Below are 16,740 nucleotides of genomic sequence, written 5' to 3'. Positions count from 1 at the left end.
CAGATGGCTACTGTAGGATCCCCCTTGGAGACAACCCCTCTGACCTTGACCCAGAGGCATTCGATAGGGCCTCCACAATTGCCCTAGTTGACTTCTATTCATTCAAGGTTCTCCTTAACATAGAGCGTGACTCCTCCTCCTCTTCTACCCTGCCTGTCTTTACAAAACAGCCCATAGCCATCCATTGTGATCCTCCAGTCATGTGAGTTGTCCGACCATGTTTCAGCTACTCCGATAACTTTCTGATTGGGTACAGAGCTCCAGTTCCTCCTGTTTGTTTCCCAGGCTGCATGCATTGGCATACATGCACTTGAGGTGGTTGGTCTTCTGGTTCTCATCTTGGAAGCAGCTAAGGAACATTTGTCACTGCTCTGGTTGGCCTGGCTTATTTCCCAGTTGGTTGCCATGGCGTGAGCATTGACACTTTGGACCCTGCTCCCCAAGTCCTCCAGTTTAAAGCCTGCCTCACTAAGTTGGCCAGCCTGCTGCCAAGGATTCCCTTGCTTCTTCTACACAGGTGGATACCATGCCTCCCTAACAGGCTACCATCATCAAAGAATGTCCCACTGTCATAAAAGCCAAAATCCTCATGATGGCACCAGCCACAAAGCCAGTAGTTGATTTGCAATATATGCCTATTTCTGGCTGCACTCCTTCCTCTAACTGTTAAAATGGAGGAGAAGATAACTTGGGCAGCAATATTTTTCACTTGCATCCCCAGGGCTTTTTAGTCTTCCTTGATTTTGACCAGGTTCTGGCATGCCATGTCATTCATGCCCACATGAAAGAGTAGCAGTAGATAGATAGTAGACTCTACTCTTGACAAGTTGTGGCCCCCTCTCAGGTAGATCCATGAGCATAGAAACCAAACCCTTCAGTATGGCACCAGCTACAGAACCAGGCATTTACCTGTTCAATTCGCCTACTCCTTCCTTGACTGCTTCCTCTGACTGGGAGGACAGAGGAGATTCCAGCCTGTGCTCCTCCTGATCCTTTTAACATTGGTTCAAGGGACATATGGTCTCTATTGATGGTTCTAAATTGCCTCATTACAGTATCATTAGAACCTACTTGGAATAGTAGGGGCAAATGATAATCTTTAGGATCTAGGGAGGGTGCTACAGACTTTGTGCCCAGACTGCCAGCTACTGGGGGCATGACCGAATTTGGTGCCAACTACTGGAGTCAGACCAGAGTTGCTGACATCCCTGGCCTGTGGTGTCAGCTACTGGAGCGAGTGGGAGTCTTTAACCTCTAGTCACTGTGGTGGGAACAGTGTGGGTCCCAAAAAACAGTTACTGGGCAGGCAGACTGGTGTGAGTGAGGTGAGCAAGGGGCTCAGTGTAGGCAGCTGGAGGAGGATCGTGGGTCACAGTCTGTGTGGCTGGTGCTGGCTGCTGGAGGAAGGCAAGCGTCTGTATCTTCCCCAAACCTGGTGTACATTACATGGGGGTGTGCATGTGCATTCACTATCAAAATTTCAAGCTGGACTAGATCGCAAGTAGCAGGGACCTCGGGTCTGGGCCAGGGTATCAGGCAGGCAAGGGTCTCTGCTGGTATGCCCAGGAGGACTTGCAAATGTGGAGTGCCCGGGGGGCAAGAGTATGCGTGTTTGCTAGTGAGCGTCAGTCTGGACTAGCCAGTGAGTAGGGGACCCATGAAGTGCCTAGGAAGGCCAGTGATCTCAACTCTTGAGCCTCTCTCATCTCTCTCACCTGTTTCTGATGTCTCACTCACCTCCTTCATATCTCTTTCATCTCCGTAGTCTCTGTCATCTCTCTCACCTCTTTTCTTGCCTCTAATCTCTCATTTCTTTCTTGTCTCTCTCTCCTCTCTCCATTCTTTTATATTGGGTTTATGTGGCAAGGTTTTAGTAGTGGTGGGGCTGCAGGGATGGCCTCTGTGAGAAGAGATCAGGAGCTGCCCCCACGTCGGACAGAGTCAATTCCAGCCAGCCCCAAGACAGACCCACCGCTGGCCAAAGCTGAGCCAATCCGTGACACTGCTAGCACATATTTAAGAAAGGGTAAGAACATTTTGCAGCAGATATGAGAGAAGATTGAGAGTATGCGAGAGAAACAACTGTGCAGACACCAAGGTCGGTGATGAAGGAGGGGGAGGAGATTCCCCTGCAGCCTATGGTAAAGACCATGGTGAAGCAGGCAGTAACCCTGCAGATCATGAAAGACAATGTCGGAGCAGATATCCACACTGCAGCCTTTGGAGGACCCCACATTGGAACAGGCTTGTGGCAGGAATGGTGGCCCGTGGGGGACTCATGCTGGCCATCATGTTCCTGGAATGCACTGAGGACTTCTTTCTGGTACAGATGCTGGACATGCTGTCTAGGAACAGCCACTGCTGGATTTACTGCTAAAAAACTGACAAGACTTTCTTGACAACATAACTACCAATGGTAGCCTTGGATACAACAATCACAACATTTTGGAATTTAAGATCCTGCAGAGCACACTGAAGACCAGCAGTAGGACAAAGACCCTGGATTTTAGAAGAGCCAACCTGATCATGCTCAGAGCCCAGCTGTGAGGGATCCCATGGGAAGCATCCATAAAGGGCATAGGAGCTTGTGAGTGCTGGGAGTTATTCAAAGAACCGCCTCCTGGAATCATGAGAACAGTCCATCCCCTATGAAGGGAAAGGAAGAATGCAGAAAAGGAGACCACCCTGTCTTATCAAAAAGCTTTTGGGTATGCTTAAAAGCGGAAAAGAAGCATACTGGCTATGGAAAGGTGGTCAAATAGTCTCCAAGGCCTACAAGAATGGGCAATGGGTAAAAGTGCCAGGTGGCGAAATTTTATCTTGACACACGAAAGACAATTTTTACAGTGAGAGCAATCAATCACCATAACAACCTCCCCAGGGATATGGTAGAACCCTCATTGCTGTAGGTTTTCAAGTTGTGATTGGACAGGATATTAGATAATCTCATCTAGACTCCCTTTCTCACAAAAGGTTAGACCAGATTATCTTTCGAGGTCCCTTCCAAACTGGGCTCTTCTATGATTCTATAATTCTACGCTTGCCTTTCTACTCATTCTATGCTTGCCTTTCTACTCATTGGATTGGACCGTCCCTATTTTCTGAGGAGGGTGTCCTCAAACATCAGTTAGTTCTTCTAGGCCCCTTTTCCCTTCTCTGGGCTCCAGTTTCCCATGGGATCCTGCCAAGCAATGCCCTGAACAGGCCAGAATCTACTCTTCTCAAGCCCAGGGTTGTAACTATACTTCTTTAATTTTTAAAAGTTATACCATTTGAATTTTCCATGAAACAAATTAGTGAAGTCCTACTTAGCTAAGTTGATCCCCGGGGTCTCGAACCTGCTCTTCTCCTCTGATGGGAGGGACTCCATTCCCCCAGTCCCCCCTGCCTTGAGGTTCAGGGGCCTTAGAGATGTGGAAGAGAGATTTCCAGTGTCAGGGTGATTGACTTGCCTCAGGAGGATCAGAGCCAGCAAGTGTGATGCTTCCTGTAGTCAAAGTAAAGTTGAAAATGGTTCATCTTCTCTGTCATTTTTCCAGGAGCTCAGGTTAGACTAGCTAACACATCTGTAGTTTACTGGGTCTTCCCTCACACACTTCTTGTAAGTTGGAATAACGTTGGTGAGCTTCCAGTTAGCAGGGACCTTCCTAGACTCCTTTGGTAGATGATCAAGAGGGTTTCAGCCAAACAGTGGCCCTTTCTTGGCAGGGGGGTTGGACTAGATCATCTCCAAAGGTCCCTTCCAACCATAATAATTCTGTGATTCTGTGATTTTTCCAGGTTTGGGTTTTTGTTGGGTTTTTGTTGTTTTTTTTCCGGTTTTTCTAATCAATTTTAAAAGCTAAACAAAATGTTTTAATATCTGTGCAATAATTCTCTTCTAAGAAGACATTCACAGCAAAGACTAAGAATCACAAATATTTCCTTCTTCCTTCTGATTACTCAAATTGGGAAACTTTATTTATCTTCCATCCTTTAGAATCAGCTGTCAACTATGTTAGCTTTTTCTGTACAGCGGTATCAATTTTACACCTTCTCATCAATCATATCTAATTGGATAGACACTTCTTTTTCTCGACTTCTTGACAAATAGTGTAGGCTGAATTTATGCTACAGATCACTTTCATAATTTGAAAGGTCATGCAAGTTTCCTACTTGTTTCACATTATATTGGTTATAAGTATCAATGTTTTGGCAGGGGGTAAGGGGCCACACTGTGCTGGACACAGGTGATTCCAGCTGGCTAGTCAATCAACCCAATGTAGGCCAAAGCTGTGTCAGTCAACGAAGTTGTTGGTGTCTTTGTGAAAACATACTTCAGACAGGGTAGAAAACACTAGACATGCAGAGGAGGGGAAAAAAAAGAGTGAGAAACAGACATACAAACACCAAGGTCAGACAAGAACGAGTATTCACTTAGCAGTTTGTGGAACAGACCATCCTGGAGCAGTTGGATATTTCATGAAGGAACTGCAGCCGAGCAGAGAAGTGTGAGAATCTCCCAGCTGAGATAGTAGTTTCGACACAGCAGACACTGATCAAGAGATTTAAAGCACCTTTGTAATGGAATTGAAGAAATACACAGGTAGGGATTTGGCTCATAGAATCAATTAAGTTGGAAAAGACCTTTAAGATAATCAAGTCCAACTTTCACCCCAAGACTGCCAAGTCCACCACTAAACCATGTCACTAAAGGCATCATCTACATATTTTCTGAATACTTCCAGGGACAGTGATTCCAACACTTTCCTGGGAAGCCTGTTCCAATACCTGATCACCTTTTTGGTGTAGAAATTTTTACTAATACCCAATCTAAACCTCCCCTGGCACAGCTTGAGGCTGTTACCTCTTGTCCTATCACTTGTGACTTGGGAGAAGAGACCAATGCCCACCTCACCTTTCAGGTAGTTGTAGAGAGCAATAAGGTCCCCCTTGAGCCTTCTGTTTTCCAGAGTAAACAACCCCAGTTCCCTCAGCCATTCCTCATAAGACTTGTTCTCCAGACCTTTCACCACCTTTGTTGCCCTTCTCTGGACCTGCTCAAGCAACTGAATATGTCTGTTGTAGTGAGGGGCCCAGAACTGAACACAGTATTTGAGATGCAGCCTCACCAGTGCCCAGTACAGGGGCACAATCACTTCCCTTGTTCTGCTGGCCACACTACTGCTGATACAGGCCAGGATGCCATTGGCCTTCTTGGCTGCCTGGGGCACACTGCTGGATCGTGTTCAGCTGCCTGTCATTCAGCAACCCCAGGTCCTTTTCTGCTGAGCAGCTTTCCAGCCGCTTTCCCCTAAGCCTGTAGCATTGCATGGGGTTGTTGTGGCCCAAGTACAGGACCTGGCACTTGGACTTGTTGAACCTAATAACATTGGCCACAGCCCATCGATCCAGCCTGTTCAGATACCTCTGCAGAGCCTTCCTATCCTCCAACAGATCAACACTCAAACCTAACTTGGTGTCATCTGGAAATTTACTGAGGCTGCACTCAATCCCCTCATCCAGATCATCAATAAAGATATTAAACAACACTGGCCCTAACACCGAGCCCTGAGGGACACTACTAGTGACCAGTCGCCAACTAGGTGTGACACCATTTACCACCACTCTGGGCTCTGCCATCCAGCCAGTTTTTAACCCAGCGAAGAATACAACAATGGCCATGAGAAGCCAGTTTCTCCTGTAGAATGCTGTGGGAGACAGTGTCAAATGCTTTACTGAAGTCCAGGTAGACAACATTCACAGCCTTTCCCTCATCCACTAAGCAGCTCACCTTGTCGTAGGTCATGTTGGTCAAGCAGGACGGGCCCTTCATGAACCCACATGTGCTGTGTGAGAGCACTCAGGATGATCTGCTCTATGACCTTCCCCAGCACTGAGGTCAGGCTGACAGGCCTGTAATTTCCAGGGTCCTCCTTCCTGTCCTTTTTGTAGAGAGGTGTCATGTTGGCCAACCTCCAATCCTCTGGGACCTGCCCACTAGACCAGGACTGCTGATAAATGATGGAGAATGGCTTGGCAATCTCCTCTGCCAGCTCCTTCAGCACTCTTGGGTGGAACCCATCTAGCCCCATAGACTTGTATATGTCCAAGTGGAGCAGAAGGTCACTAACCATTTCCTCCTGGAGTATATTTCAATCAGCTCCCCATCTATGTCATCCAGCTCAGGAGACTGAATACCCTGAGGATGGCTGGAGTGACTATTAAAGAGTGAGGCAAAGGCTGCATTAAGTACCTCACCCTTTTCCTCATCCTTGATCACTAGGTTTCACCCAGTACCCAGTAAAGAATGGAGGTTCTCCTTGACCCTCCTTTTATTGTTAATATATCTGTAAAAACATTTTTTATTATCTTTTATGGTAGTGATGAGAATTAGTTCCAGCTGCGCCTTCACGTTTCTAATTTTCTCCCTGCATAACCTAACAACATCCTTGTATTCCTCATGGGGTGACAGTCCCTTCTTCCACAGGTGATAGATTCTCTTTTTTATCCCGAGTTCAAGCAATATCTCCCTGTTCAGCCACGGTGGTCTTCTTCCCAACTGGTTCAATTTTCAGCACATAGGGACTACCTGCTCCTGCGCCTTGAGGATTTCATTCTTGAAGAGTGTCCAGCCTTTCTGGACCCCTTTGCCCTTCAGTACTGTTTCTCAAGGGATTCTCTCAGCCAGCGTCCTAAACAGGCCAAAGTCAGCACTCCGGAAGTCTAAAGTGGAGGTTTTGCTGACCTCTGTCATTTCATGATCACTTTGCCCAAGACAGCCACCAGTCCTCTTCTGTTTGCAAGCAGCAAATCTAGCCAGGCATCTCCCCTAGTTGGTTCACTCACCAGCTGTGTCAGGAAATTATCTTCCACACCCTCTAAGAACCTCCTGGACTCTTTCCTCTCTGATGTATTGTACTTCCAGCAGACATCTGATAGGTTGAAGTCCCCCATGAGAACAAAGGCTAGCAATCATGAAACTTCTTCCAGTTGCTTGAAGAATGATTCATCCATAGCTTCATCCTGGTTGTTTGGTCTATAATGGACTCCAACCAGGATATCTGCTTGGTTTGCCTTCCCCCTGATCTTCACCCACAAACATTCAACCTTCTCACTCACAACACTGAGTTCCAGGCAGTCGATGTGCTCCCTAACATACAGTGCAACCCCACCACCATAGGTAATAGCCCTGCCTTTCAACTGGAGCTGCTGTATGTCTCAGACTTCCAAATGGAAGGCTGGTTTGCCTTTGACATACTGCTGCTAAATAGTTTACGGGAAGGGAATTCCAGGATGTTTAAATAATCGAATTGACAGAATCACAAAATCACAGAATGGTGAGATCACGCAATCCCCCTGAGCTTTCTCTTCTCTAGGCTAAACAGTCCCAGCTCTCTCAGGCTGTCTTTATAGGAGAGATGCTCCAATCCCTTAATCATCATCATGGCCCTCTGCTGGACTCTCTCCTCTATGTCCATGTTTCTCTTATACTGGGGACCCCAGACCCAGAACTAGACACAGTACACCAAGTGTAGCCTCACTGGTGTTGAGTGAAGCAGAAGGATCATGTCTTTCCTCCTGTTGTCAATGCTTTGCCTAATGCAACTAAGGATACCATTGGTCTTCTTTGCAGCAAGGGCACACTGTTGGTTCATGTTCGACTTGCTGTCCGTGAGGACCCCCAGTTCACAACCCTCTGGATTATCAGCCACTCTTCCCAGTTTTGGTGCTGTCTGCAAAGTTGCTGAGGGTACACTCTACCCCATCATCCAGATCATTAATAAAGATCTTGATCATGACTGAACCCAGTACTGACCCCTGGGTCAAGTACAAAAACCAAGGTCAGTTTTTATGTGTAGAGAATTTTTTTTAAAAACGTTATTAAGTTCTAAGATTTCATCTTTCCTGCATATCATCATCAGACAAAAGATAATTTAGCATCTAATCTATTTTATGAAATTAAAATGTGTTTTGAAGAAAAAATCATGATATTTGGAAACATGACTAAAACTTGAAACTTTTTGGAAAAGTTAGGAATCTAAGTGGAGTCTGCACTCCCGGTGAGGTGGACAGAGTAATAATCTTTTCAGTATTGTTAGTTGTAGCCTACTGAAGAGAGGGAGAAATGAACTGAAGAAATGAGGGCATTCTCTAGGATTTTCATCAATCCTTTGGGCTTCTAAGGCCTAACTTTTGGACTCCACCTCTTCAAGTGAGATTTGTCTTGCAGACATAATTTGTACCATTTCCTCTGGCCAGGGATATTTTTACTGTCAACAGTGATCTCATGCCTTTCTTCTTTTCCTCATCTTACTAATATCTATTTTTGTCTTTCCCCTTTTGGGGGAAATTCCCATGTTCCACCCCCCTGGTAGACACTTGTTGAACTATTTCCCCTCAGTTTCCATCATCAGGCTCTCCTTAAGTACACTCTATTAAATAGGACTGTTTATTAAATTTCCTGATTCTAAGAAAGATATAACATCTGGTCTGGTAGCAGATGCTTGACTGTGCATCCATTGGAGGCATTCACTGTTGTCTCAGTTTAATAAAATCCATCAGGTACACCTAAGGAGATTTCTCCAAACCATCTTGCCTGTATACATTGCAATGTAGAAGATGGATTGATTCTAGCTCTGAAAACAAAGTGCTACTAGATGACCATACTGGTTCTGGACACATTCTCCTCTCCCCCACCCACCCCTTTTTAAAAAAAATGCTTTCATTAGACTGCACTGCAGTCCCTCTAGATTAACCGGAGTAGGGCAGGCCTCAGACCCACAGGAGTAACTTGTACCTATTACCTCTTGTCTTTTCCACGTGATACCCTGTAAAAAGGGAATCTCTGTCTTCTGTTTATCCCCCCTTTAAATACTAGTGATAACGTCTCCCCTCGGCCTTCTTTTCTCCAGGCTGAACACACACTGTTCTCTCAGCCTTTCCTCATGCTGCAGGCTTCCCAGTCCTTTTGATGGCTCCTGAAGAATAGAGATGATGGCAATGCTGAGTACAAATCCCAGACTGGTCTCACAACCAATAATTTTATCATACTACAAGCCAGTGCTACGCAATATGCTAAAGCAATAATATTAATTCAACTCACAGAGGTAATAAACAGCACCACAGGGAGTATATACAGCAATGTGTTACATAACACAATTCTGAGAACCAGTAAAATAACATTGTGACCAGCAACTATTAAATCAATACAGTTAATGCTTATAAGAAATTTGTTTTAACATGCTGTCATGATTTAAACCCAGCTAACAACTAAGTACCACACAGCTGCTTGCTCAATTCCCCACACCCTCCCACACTCCACAGGTGGGATGAGGAAGAGAATTGGAAGAATGTAAAACCCACCAGTTGAGATTAAAATTTTAATAATTGAAATCAAGTAAAATATGACAATAGAAAAAAACCAACAATAAAAATAGTGGTAATAGTAATAGGGAACAACAACAAAAAAGAGAGAAATGAGAATTCAGAAAACAAGCACAAGTTATGCACAATATAACTGCTCACCACCCTCTGACCGATACCCAGCCTGTTCCGAGCAGCAATTGATCCCTTTGGGCTAATTCAGTTTATATATTGATCATGAAACTTTGTGGTATGGAATATGGTTTTGGCCAGTTTAGGTCAGCTGTCCTGGCTGTGCCCCCTCCCAGCTTCTTGTTTCCCTCCACCCTTCTTGCTGGCAGCGCATGAGAAACTGAAAAGTCCTTGATTAGGGTAAGTGACACTGAGCAACAACTAAAACATCAGTGTGTTATCAACATTATTCTCAGCGTAAAAATAAAACACAGCACTGCACCAGCTATTGGGAAGAAAATTAACTCTCCCAACTGAAACTGGGACCTCAGTATGCAAAATAAATGGCATCTAAATAAAGATACAGCTTTGACCATAGGATTTTAAAAGTTACAACTGTTTTAGAAATTCCTGTATAATTCCTTTATTAATACATGAATGTCATCTTCCTCTCATGTCTTCAGTTCTTGTCATACTTTTCTCTACCCCTCTTCAGATGGGAATCAAAACACTTTCTGTGACTTTTAATGAATATTTATTTTAACAGTCAGTCCAAGTTAATTACTCAGTACTTTAACATATGAAAAGTTATTTTGTGTGGAGGCAGGGTTTATTTGCCAATCCTATTAAGTTTGGTTACTGCAACCATATGCTTTTTTCTACAGTGATGTTTCCCTCACTTAAACAATCCATATAAGTAATTACTACTTCTTTTGTTTTCTCTTCCTGAAGTCGAACAACTTACCCTTACACGGAAACCCAGATGTATAGCCAAAACACTGGGGGAAATTACTTCGATACTCAAGGAAGCTCTGCACAGGCAACTACAGTGGTCTCCTCTCATAGTATGGTGGGCACCGGAGGGATTCAGATGGGTGTTGCAGGAGGACAGTTCATTAGCAGCTCAGGAGGGACCTATCTTATTGGCAATTCAATGGAAAATTCTGGTCATTCATTGACTCATACAACGCGGGCCTCCCCAGCTACAGTAAGTACTTCAGAACTATGTTAATTTTTTTGGAGATAGTTTCTTAGTCACTGTGATGTTCCTGTGTGCTGACATATTTCTGTAGCAAAAAGCATATAAAAGCTCATAGCGAGACATTGATTCTCCAAAGGGCCCCCAGGTCCTTCTCCATAGAGCTACTGTCCAGCAGGTGAGCCCCCAGCCTGTACTGGTGCATCGTGTTATTCCTCCACAGCGGCAGGATCCTGCACTTTGCTGAATTTCAAAAGGTTTGTCTCTACCCATCTCTTCATCCTGTCTATATCCTTCTGACTGACAGCACAGCACTCTGGGGTATCAGCCACTCCTCCCAGTTTTATATCTTCAGCAAACTTGCTGAGGAGGCACTTTAGCCCTTCATCCAAGTTGCTGATGAACAAATTAAGCAATACTGGACTCAGTATTGACCCTTGGAGGACACTGCTAGTTACCAGTCTCCAACTAGACTCTGTACCACTGATCGCGACCCTCTGAGACTTGCAATTCAGCCAGTTCTTAATCCATCTCACCATCCACTCATTCAGCCTGCATTTCCTGAGCTTGCCTATGATAATGTCATAGAGGCAGCATTGAAAGCCTTGGTTAAGTCCAGGTAGATAACATCAACTGATCTTCCTTCATCTATCCAGCCAGTTATCCCATCATAGAAGGCAATCAGGTTGGTTAAGTATGATTTCCCTTTGGTGAATCCATGCTGACTACTCCTGATCACCTTCTCATCTTCCACATGCTTAAAGATGGCCTCCAGGATAAGACATTACAGTAAGGCTGACTGACCTGTAGTTCCCAGGGTCCTCCTCCTTGTCCTTTTTGAAGACTGGCTGACATTTGGATTTAATCCAAATCTGGATGTAAACATTATTTTTGTAATATCGAAGTATATTTTTTTACAAACCAATCAGATACTTGTATGCTTTTAAAAAAAAATGCTTATATTTCTAACATTAGACAGTTGTAAGAAAGACTTCCTTTTTCATTGAGAACTACTGAGTAAAGCACTATTTTATTAGCTTATAAAAAAGGGAAAACAAATTGTGTTTCTGGACTAATTGAAATATAGTCTGGATTATTTTCTAGTTTTGTGCTGTATATTGAGTGAACTCATTTTAGTAGTGTAATTTACCAGCATAAACTTTGGATAATACTGTAATAATTAAAGAAGGATATGGAAGACTTATTTTAAAACTGTCTACAGTGGGAATATGTGGTTTAAAATGTACAGATGTTTTTCCATTGCTTTTGTGGTTTGTTTTGTTTGGGTTTTTTATTCCATTTAATGTGCCTTCTTTTACTGCACATCCTATTGTCTCTATCACTTTCAATTTTTTTGCTATTCTAGCTCTGCAGCTAAACTACAGTTAGACTGCAATTTTATTTTTAATGCTGTCATTGGATTAATCAAAAGATGCATTAATATGGAGGGAAACAATGGGAATGGGTATGGTTGTCTCTACACATTTGTAATAGGAGTACTACTGCTGTATATTAGTGGTATATAATACTTTTCCTTTTAAAAGTATTATTCTAAACCCATCTGTGTGTTTTTTTTGGTTGTGTGTTTTATTTTGTTGGGTTGGTTTTTTTTACAGATGGATCTTGCTGTCTGTGTAAACCTTCAATTTTCATTTGCTTTGAGAGCTCTGGGTATTCAAGGAATGCTCTGACAGGCTTTAGGGGTGATATCCTGTCCAATGAAAACTACTGAATGATTGAGATTTTACTCCCTGGTTACAGGGACCAGAAATTTTTATTCTAATTCACATTCTCTGAAGAGTGTGCACAGGTTTTTCTCAAATACTTGGAGGAAGAAACATTGAGACCTTTTTTAGGATATTATTCTGACTTATTTTTTTCTTCTATTAAGAATGATTATTCAGTAATTGCTGCTGTTTACGATGTAGCTTACTGGTAAATCCACTTCTCTTATTTCATGAGTAGGGAGGAAGTTAAATTGGACTTTGGAAGTGGGATCGTGTAGTATATATGCAATCAAAATGCCTCCCTGACTTCACTGGTGAGGTTTGCCCTTATGGAGACTTCAGGATGAGGCCTTTAAGCAGAAAATATACTTTAGCCATGACTGAACTAGATATTTCTGTAGATTTTAAGTCAATCTATAATTTTTCTGATCATCCTTTTTTACTGTCTTAAGTCATTTTTAATGACGTCTATTATCAGATTGAAATGGCGATTGAGACACTACAAAAGTCTGATGGTCTTTCCACTCACAGGAGCTCTCTTCTCAACAGTCATGTAAGTTGTCACTTTCATGAAAGCTTGTTCTGCATACTTAGCCTGCCTGTAAATGTTTCTTTTAATTTAGTGCTACTTTTTGCTTTTAATCTTTCCATTTTAGTTGCTTGCAATCTACATCTTCTGTCACTATATTTTGTCATGTTGTCATGAAATATTGTAGAGTACATTTCCAGGTTCTGTAGTGTGTTAACACAGCTTAACGTATGTGCCTGCTCTGCAGATTTTAATGTAAAGCCATTAAATATAACATTAGGTAAAAGAGAAAGGCTCAAAGTTTAATCTTCAGTTTATTTTTAAGCAGTGCTAGTCTTTCTTGAAATGTTATATAAACGACTTTTTTTTTCTTTGGTTTCTATTAATAGTTTTGCATTTTTTAATGCTGCTAAATTTCTATACCTATTGCATCCTTTTTGATTCTCAGCCTTACTAAACAACATAAGCTTACTTTTTTCAGATTCTTGTATTCTTTTACCACAGAAATGTAAATGTTGATTGTGATATGAATGTATAAGTATATTTTGATTTGTTGACACACACTTCCCACCCCTCCAAGAATGTGGTAATATGGAAGCAAAAGCCAAAATTTTTCTCAGTTTATCATCATGGTAGAAAAAGACAGCAGAAACCAGTACAATTTCTTGGAAGAGAATTTATTTTTCTCAGAAAATGATAAAATTAGATGAATTCTGTAAAATATGAAGAAATTAATTCTGGATGTTTTTAAAATAATTGTTTGGATGTTAAAACAACCTAGAAATATGATAAAATATTTATATTATAATAATTAAATGGTTGATAATTTTGTTTTGCAAAATGCCAAAAAAAAGTTTTAAAATTTAGATATACAAAGAATTGATGTCTGCCTTGAATCTTACAAGGAAGTCCAAAATCTTCACGCTGAAACCAATAAGAATTAAAGGACAAGATTTTCTGCATCAGAAAACTGTATTCCCCTATTTCCTGTGTAATAATCTAGTTAAAAGACAATGAAACAGATCCTCCTGGAAACTAAGTCAAAAAATAAGGGAGACAGGGAGGTGATTAGAGACAGCCTACATGGCTTCAGCAAGGGCAAATCATGCCTGACTAATCTAGTGGCCTTCTATGATGGAGGGACTGCACTGGTGGACAAGGGAAGATAGTGGTATAGAGTTGGTTAGAGGAGGGTCACAAAAAATGATCAGAGGGCTAGAAAGAAGAAAGGTTGGGAGAGGTGAGGTGGTTCAGCCTGGAGAAGAGAAGACTCCAGGGAAACCTTGTTGTGGCCCTACAATACTTAAACTAAGAAAGATGGAGAGAGAATTTTTACCAGGGCCTGTAGTAACTGGATGTCATGGTTTAAGGCCAGACGGTAACTCAGAACAAAGCAGCCGCTCGCTCACTCCCCCCTTATTCCCCCACCACTCCCAGAGTGATAGGGAGGAGAATCAAAAGAATGTAAATCCCATGGGTTCAGATAAGAACAGTCCAGTAACTAAGGTATAATACAAAACTACTACTACTACCACCAATAATAATAATAATGATAAAGGAAATAACAATAAGGGAGAGAATACAATTGCTCACCACCTGCTGACCAATACCCAGCCTGACCTGAGCAGCGATCTGGGCCTTCCAGGTAACTCTCTCCAGTTTATATACTGGGCATGACATGCTGTGGTATGGAATACCCCTTTGGCTAGTTTGGGTCAGGTGTCCTGTCTCTGCTTCCTCCTGGCTTCCTGTGCCCCTCCTCACTAGCAGAGCATGAGACTGAATAAATCCTTGATCAGAGTAAGCATTACTTAGCAACAACTTAAAACATTGGTGTGTTATCAGCACTGTTCCCAGATGAAAGTAAAAAACACAGCACTGCACCAGCAAGAAACAAGACAGAAAACAAACTATGAACATTCCAATTTTAGAATTAGATTTCTGCAAATACAAAAATATATTTGAAGCTGTTTGCAATAACTTTATCATGTCTGCATATTATTTACCTTTTTATATGGTATTAAGCTATTGGCAATCTTCAGTCTGTAACCTCAATTCAATCACTTTGAGTTTTTATTACTAAATATCTTCATTCTAGAAAACAATCCTTATTTTTGTACTTAGATTGAGTTTTGCTTTCCCCCTGAGGCTAATACCAAGCTGCGGCTGAAAGAATATATGTCAAATACAAATCATTAGTAAAATGTACTTAGAATAGAATCATAGGTTAGGGTTGGAAAGGACCTTAAGATCATCTAGTTCCAACCCCCCTGCCATGGGCAGGGATACCACGCACTAAACCATGTCAACCAAGGCTCTGTCCAACCTGGCCTTGAACGCTGCCAGGGATGGAGCATTCACAACTTCCTTGGGCAACTCATTCCAGTGCCTCACCACCCGCACAGTAAAAAACTATATCTAATCTAAATTATATAATATCTATATCTAATTATATCTAATCTAAACTTCCCCCGTTTAACTTGTTACCCCTTGTCCTATCACTACAGTCCATAATGAATAGTTCCTCCCCAGCATCCCTATAGCGCCCTTCAGATACTGGAAGGCTGCTATGAGGTCTCCATGCAGCCTTCACTTCTCCCAGATGAACAGCCCCAACTTTCTCAGCCTGACTTTGTATGGGAGATGCTCCAGCCCCCAGTCATCCTCGTGGCCCTCCTCTGGACTTGTTCCAACAGTTCCATGTCCTTTTTATGTTGAGGACACCAGAACTGTACACAATACTCCAGGTGAGGTCTCACAGGAGCAGAGTAGAGGGACAGGATCACCTCCTTTGACCTGCTGGTCATGCTCCTTTTGATACAGCCCAGGATACGGTGGGCTTTCAGGGTCACAAGCACACGCTGCTGGCTCATGTTCATTTTCTCATCGACCAACACCCCTAAGTCCTTCTCCACAGGTCTGCTCTGAGTCTCTTCTCTGCCCAACCTGTAGCTGTGCCTGGGTTTTCTCCCACCCAGGTGTAGGACATTGCACTTGGCATGGTTAAACTTCATGAGGTTGGCCATCAGCCCACCTCACAAGTGTGTCGAGGTCCCTCTGGATGGCATTCCTTCCCTCCAGCATATCAGCCGAACCACAAGGCTTGGTGTCATCGGCAAACTGGCTGAGGGCGCACTCAATCCCACTGTCCATGTCAGCGACGAAGATGTTAAACAAGACTGGTCCCAACACCGATCCCTGAGGGACACCACTTGTTACTGGTCTCTAGCTGGACATTGAGCCATTGATCACAACTCTTTGTATGCGGCCATCCAGCCAGTTCTTTATCCACCTAGTGGTCCATCCATCAAATTGATGTCTCTCAAGTTTAGAGTCAAGGATGTCATGGGGGACAGTGTTGAACGCTTTTGTACAAGTCCAGGTAGATAATGTCATCCGCTCTACCCCTATCCATCAGTTCCGTAGCCGCATCATAGAAGGCTACCAAATTGGTCAGGCAGGATTTCCCCTTAGTGAAGCCATGCTGGCTGCCACCAAACACCTTGTTGTTTTTCATGTGCCTTAGCATGCCTTCCAAGAGAATCTGCTCCAAGATTTTGCCAGGCCCAGAGGTGAGACTGATTGGTCTGTAGTTCCCTGTGTCATCCATTTTCCCCTTCTTGAAAATGGGGCTTATATTGCCCTTTTTCCAGTCACCTGACTGCCATGATTTTTCAAACATGATGGCCAGTGGCTTAGCAACTTCCTTCACCAGCTACTTAAATGAATATCAAACAGAAAACAAGATTTGGGAATTATTCAAGCTGAAATTAAAGGAAAATTCCAGGGATATGAAACCATGGGGGCAGGGGGGTGAAAGATAAGTAAAAAGTTAGCATCCAAAAAAATCTGAAACCTTATAATTTACTTACGACCACTATAAAAATATTTCCATTTTATTCTGTTGTTTTTCTATACTGTTAAATGTCATTTAAGTGATAATTTTTCTTGGGGTTTGTGTGTATTTTAGTTTCTATTTGTTCTATACA

General features: G+C 42.7%; 1 protein-coding gene across 2 annotated transcripts in view; it reads left to right on the top strand.

The window, feature by feature from the left end:
• LOC133280691 (transcription factor RFX3-like) overlaps window positions 1–16,740 on the top strand; it is a 178,082-nt gene that overhangs the window by 100,342 nt on the left and 61,000 nt on the right. For both annotated transcript variants that reach the window (XM_061475607.1, XM_061475606.1), the window contains 2 exons: window positions 10,249–10,504; window positions 12,701–12,775. In XM_061475607.1, coding sequence (XP_061331591.1) covers window positions 10,249–10,504; window positions 12,701–12,775 — 331 coding nt within the window. The remainder of the gene's footprint in view (window positions 1–10,248; window positions 10,505–12,700; window positions 12,776–16,740) is intronic.

Source organism: Pezoporus flaviventris, unplaced genomic scaffold, assembly GCF_033815535.1.
Source record: "Pezoporus flaviventris isolate CSIRO_AGI_PZ_B2104156 unplaced genomic scaffold, CSIRO_AGI_Pfla_v1 ptg000085l, whole genome shotgun sequence".
NCBI classification, from domain to species: Eukaryota; Metazoa; Chordata; class Aves; order Psittaciformes; family Psittacidae; genus Pezoporus; species Pezoporus flaviventris.
Note: the sequence above shows the minus strand (reverse complement) of the source record. Positions and strands in the feature narration are given on the sequence as shown.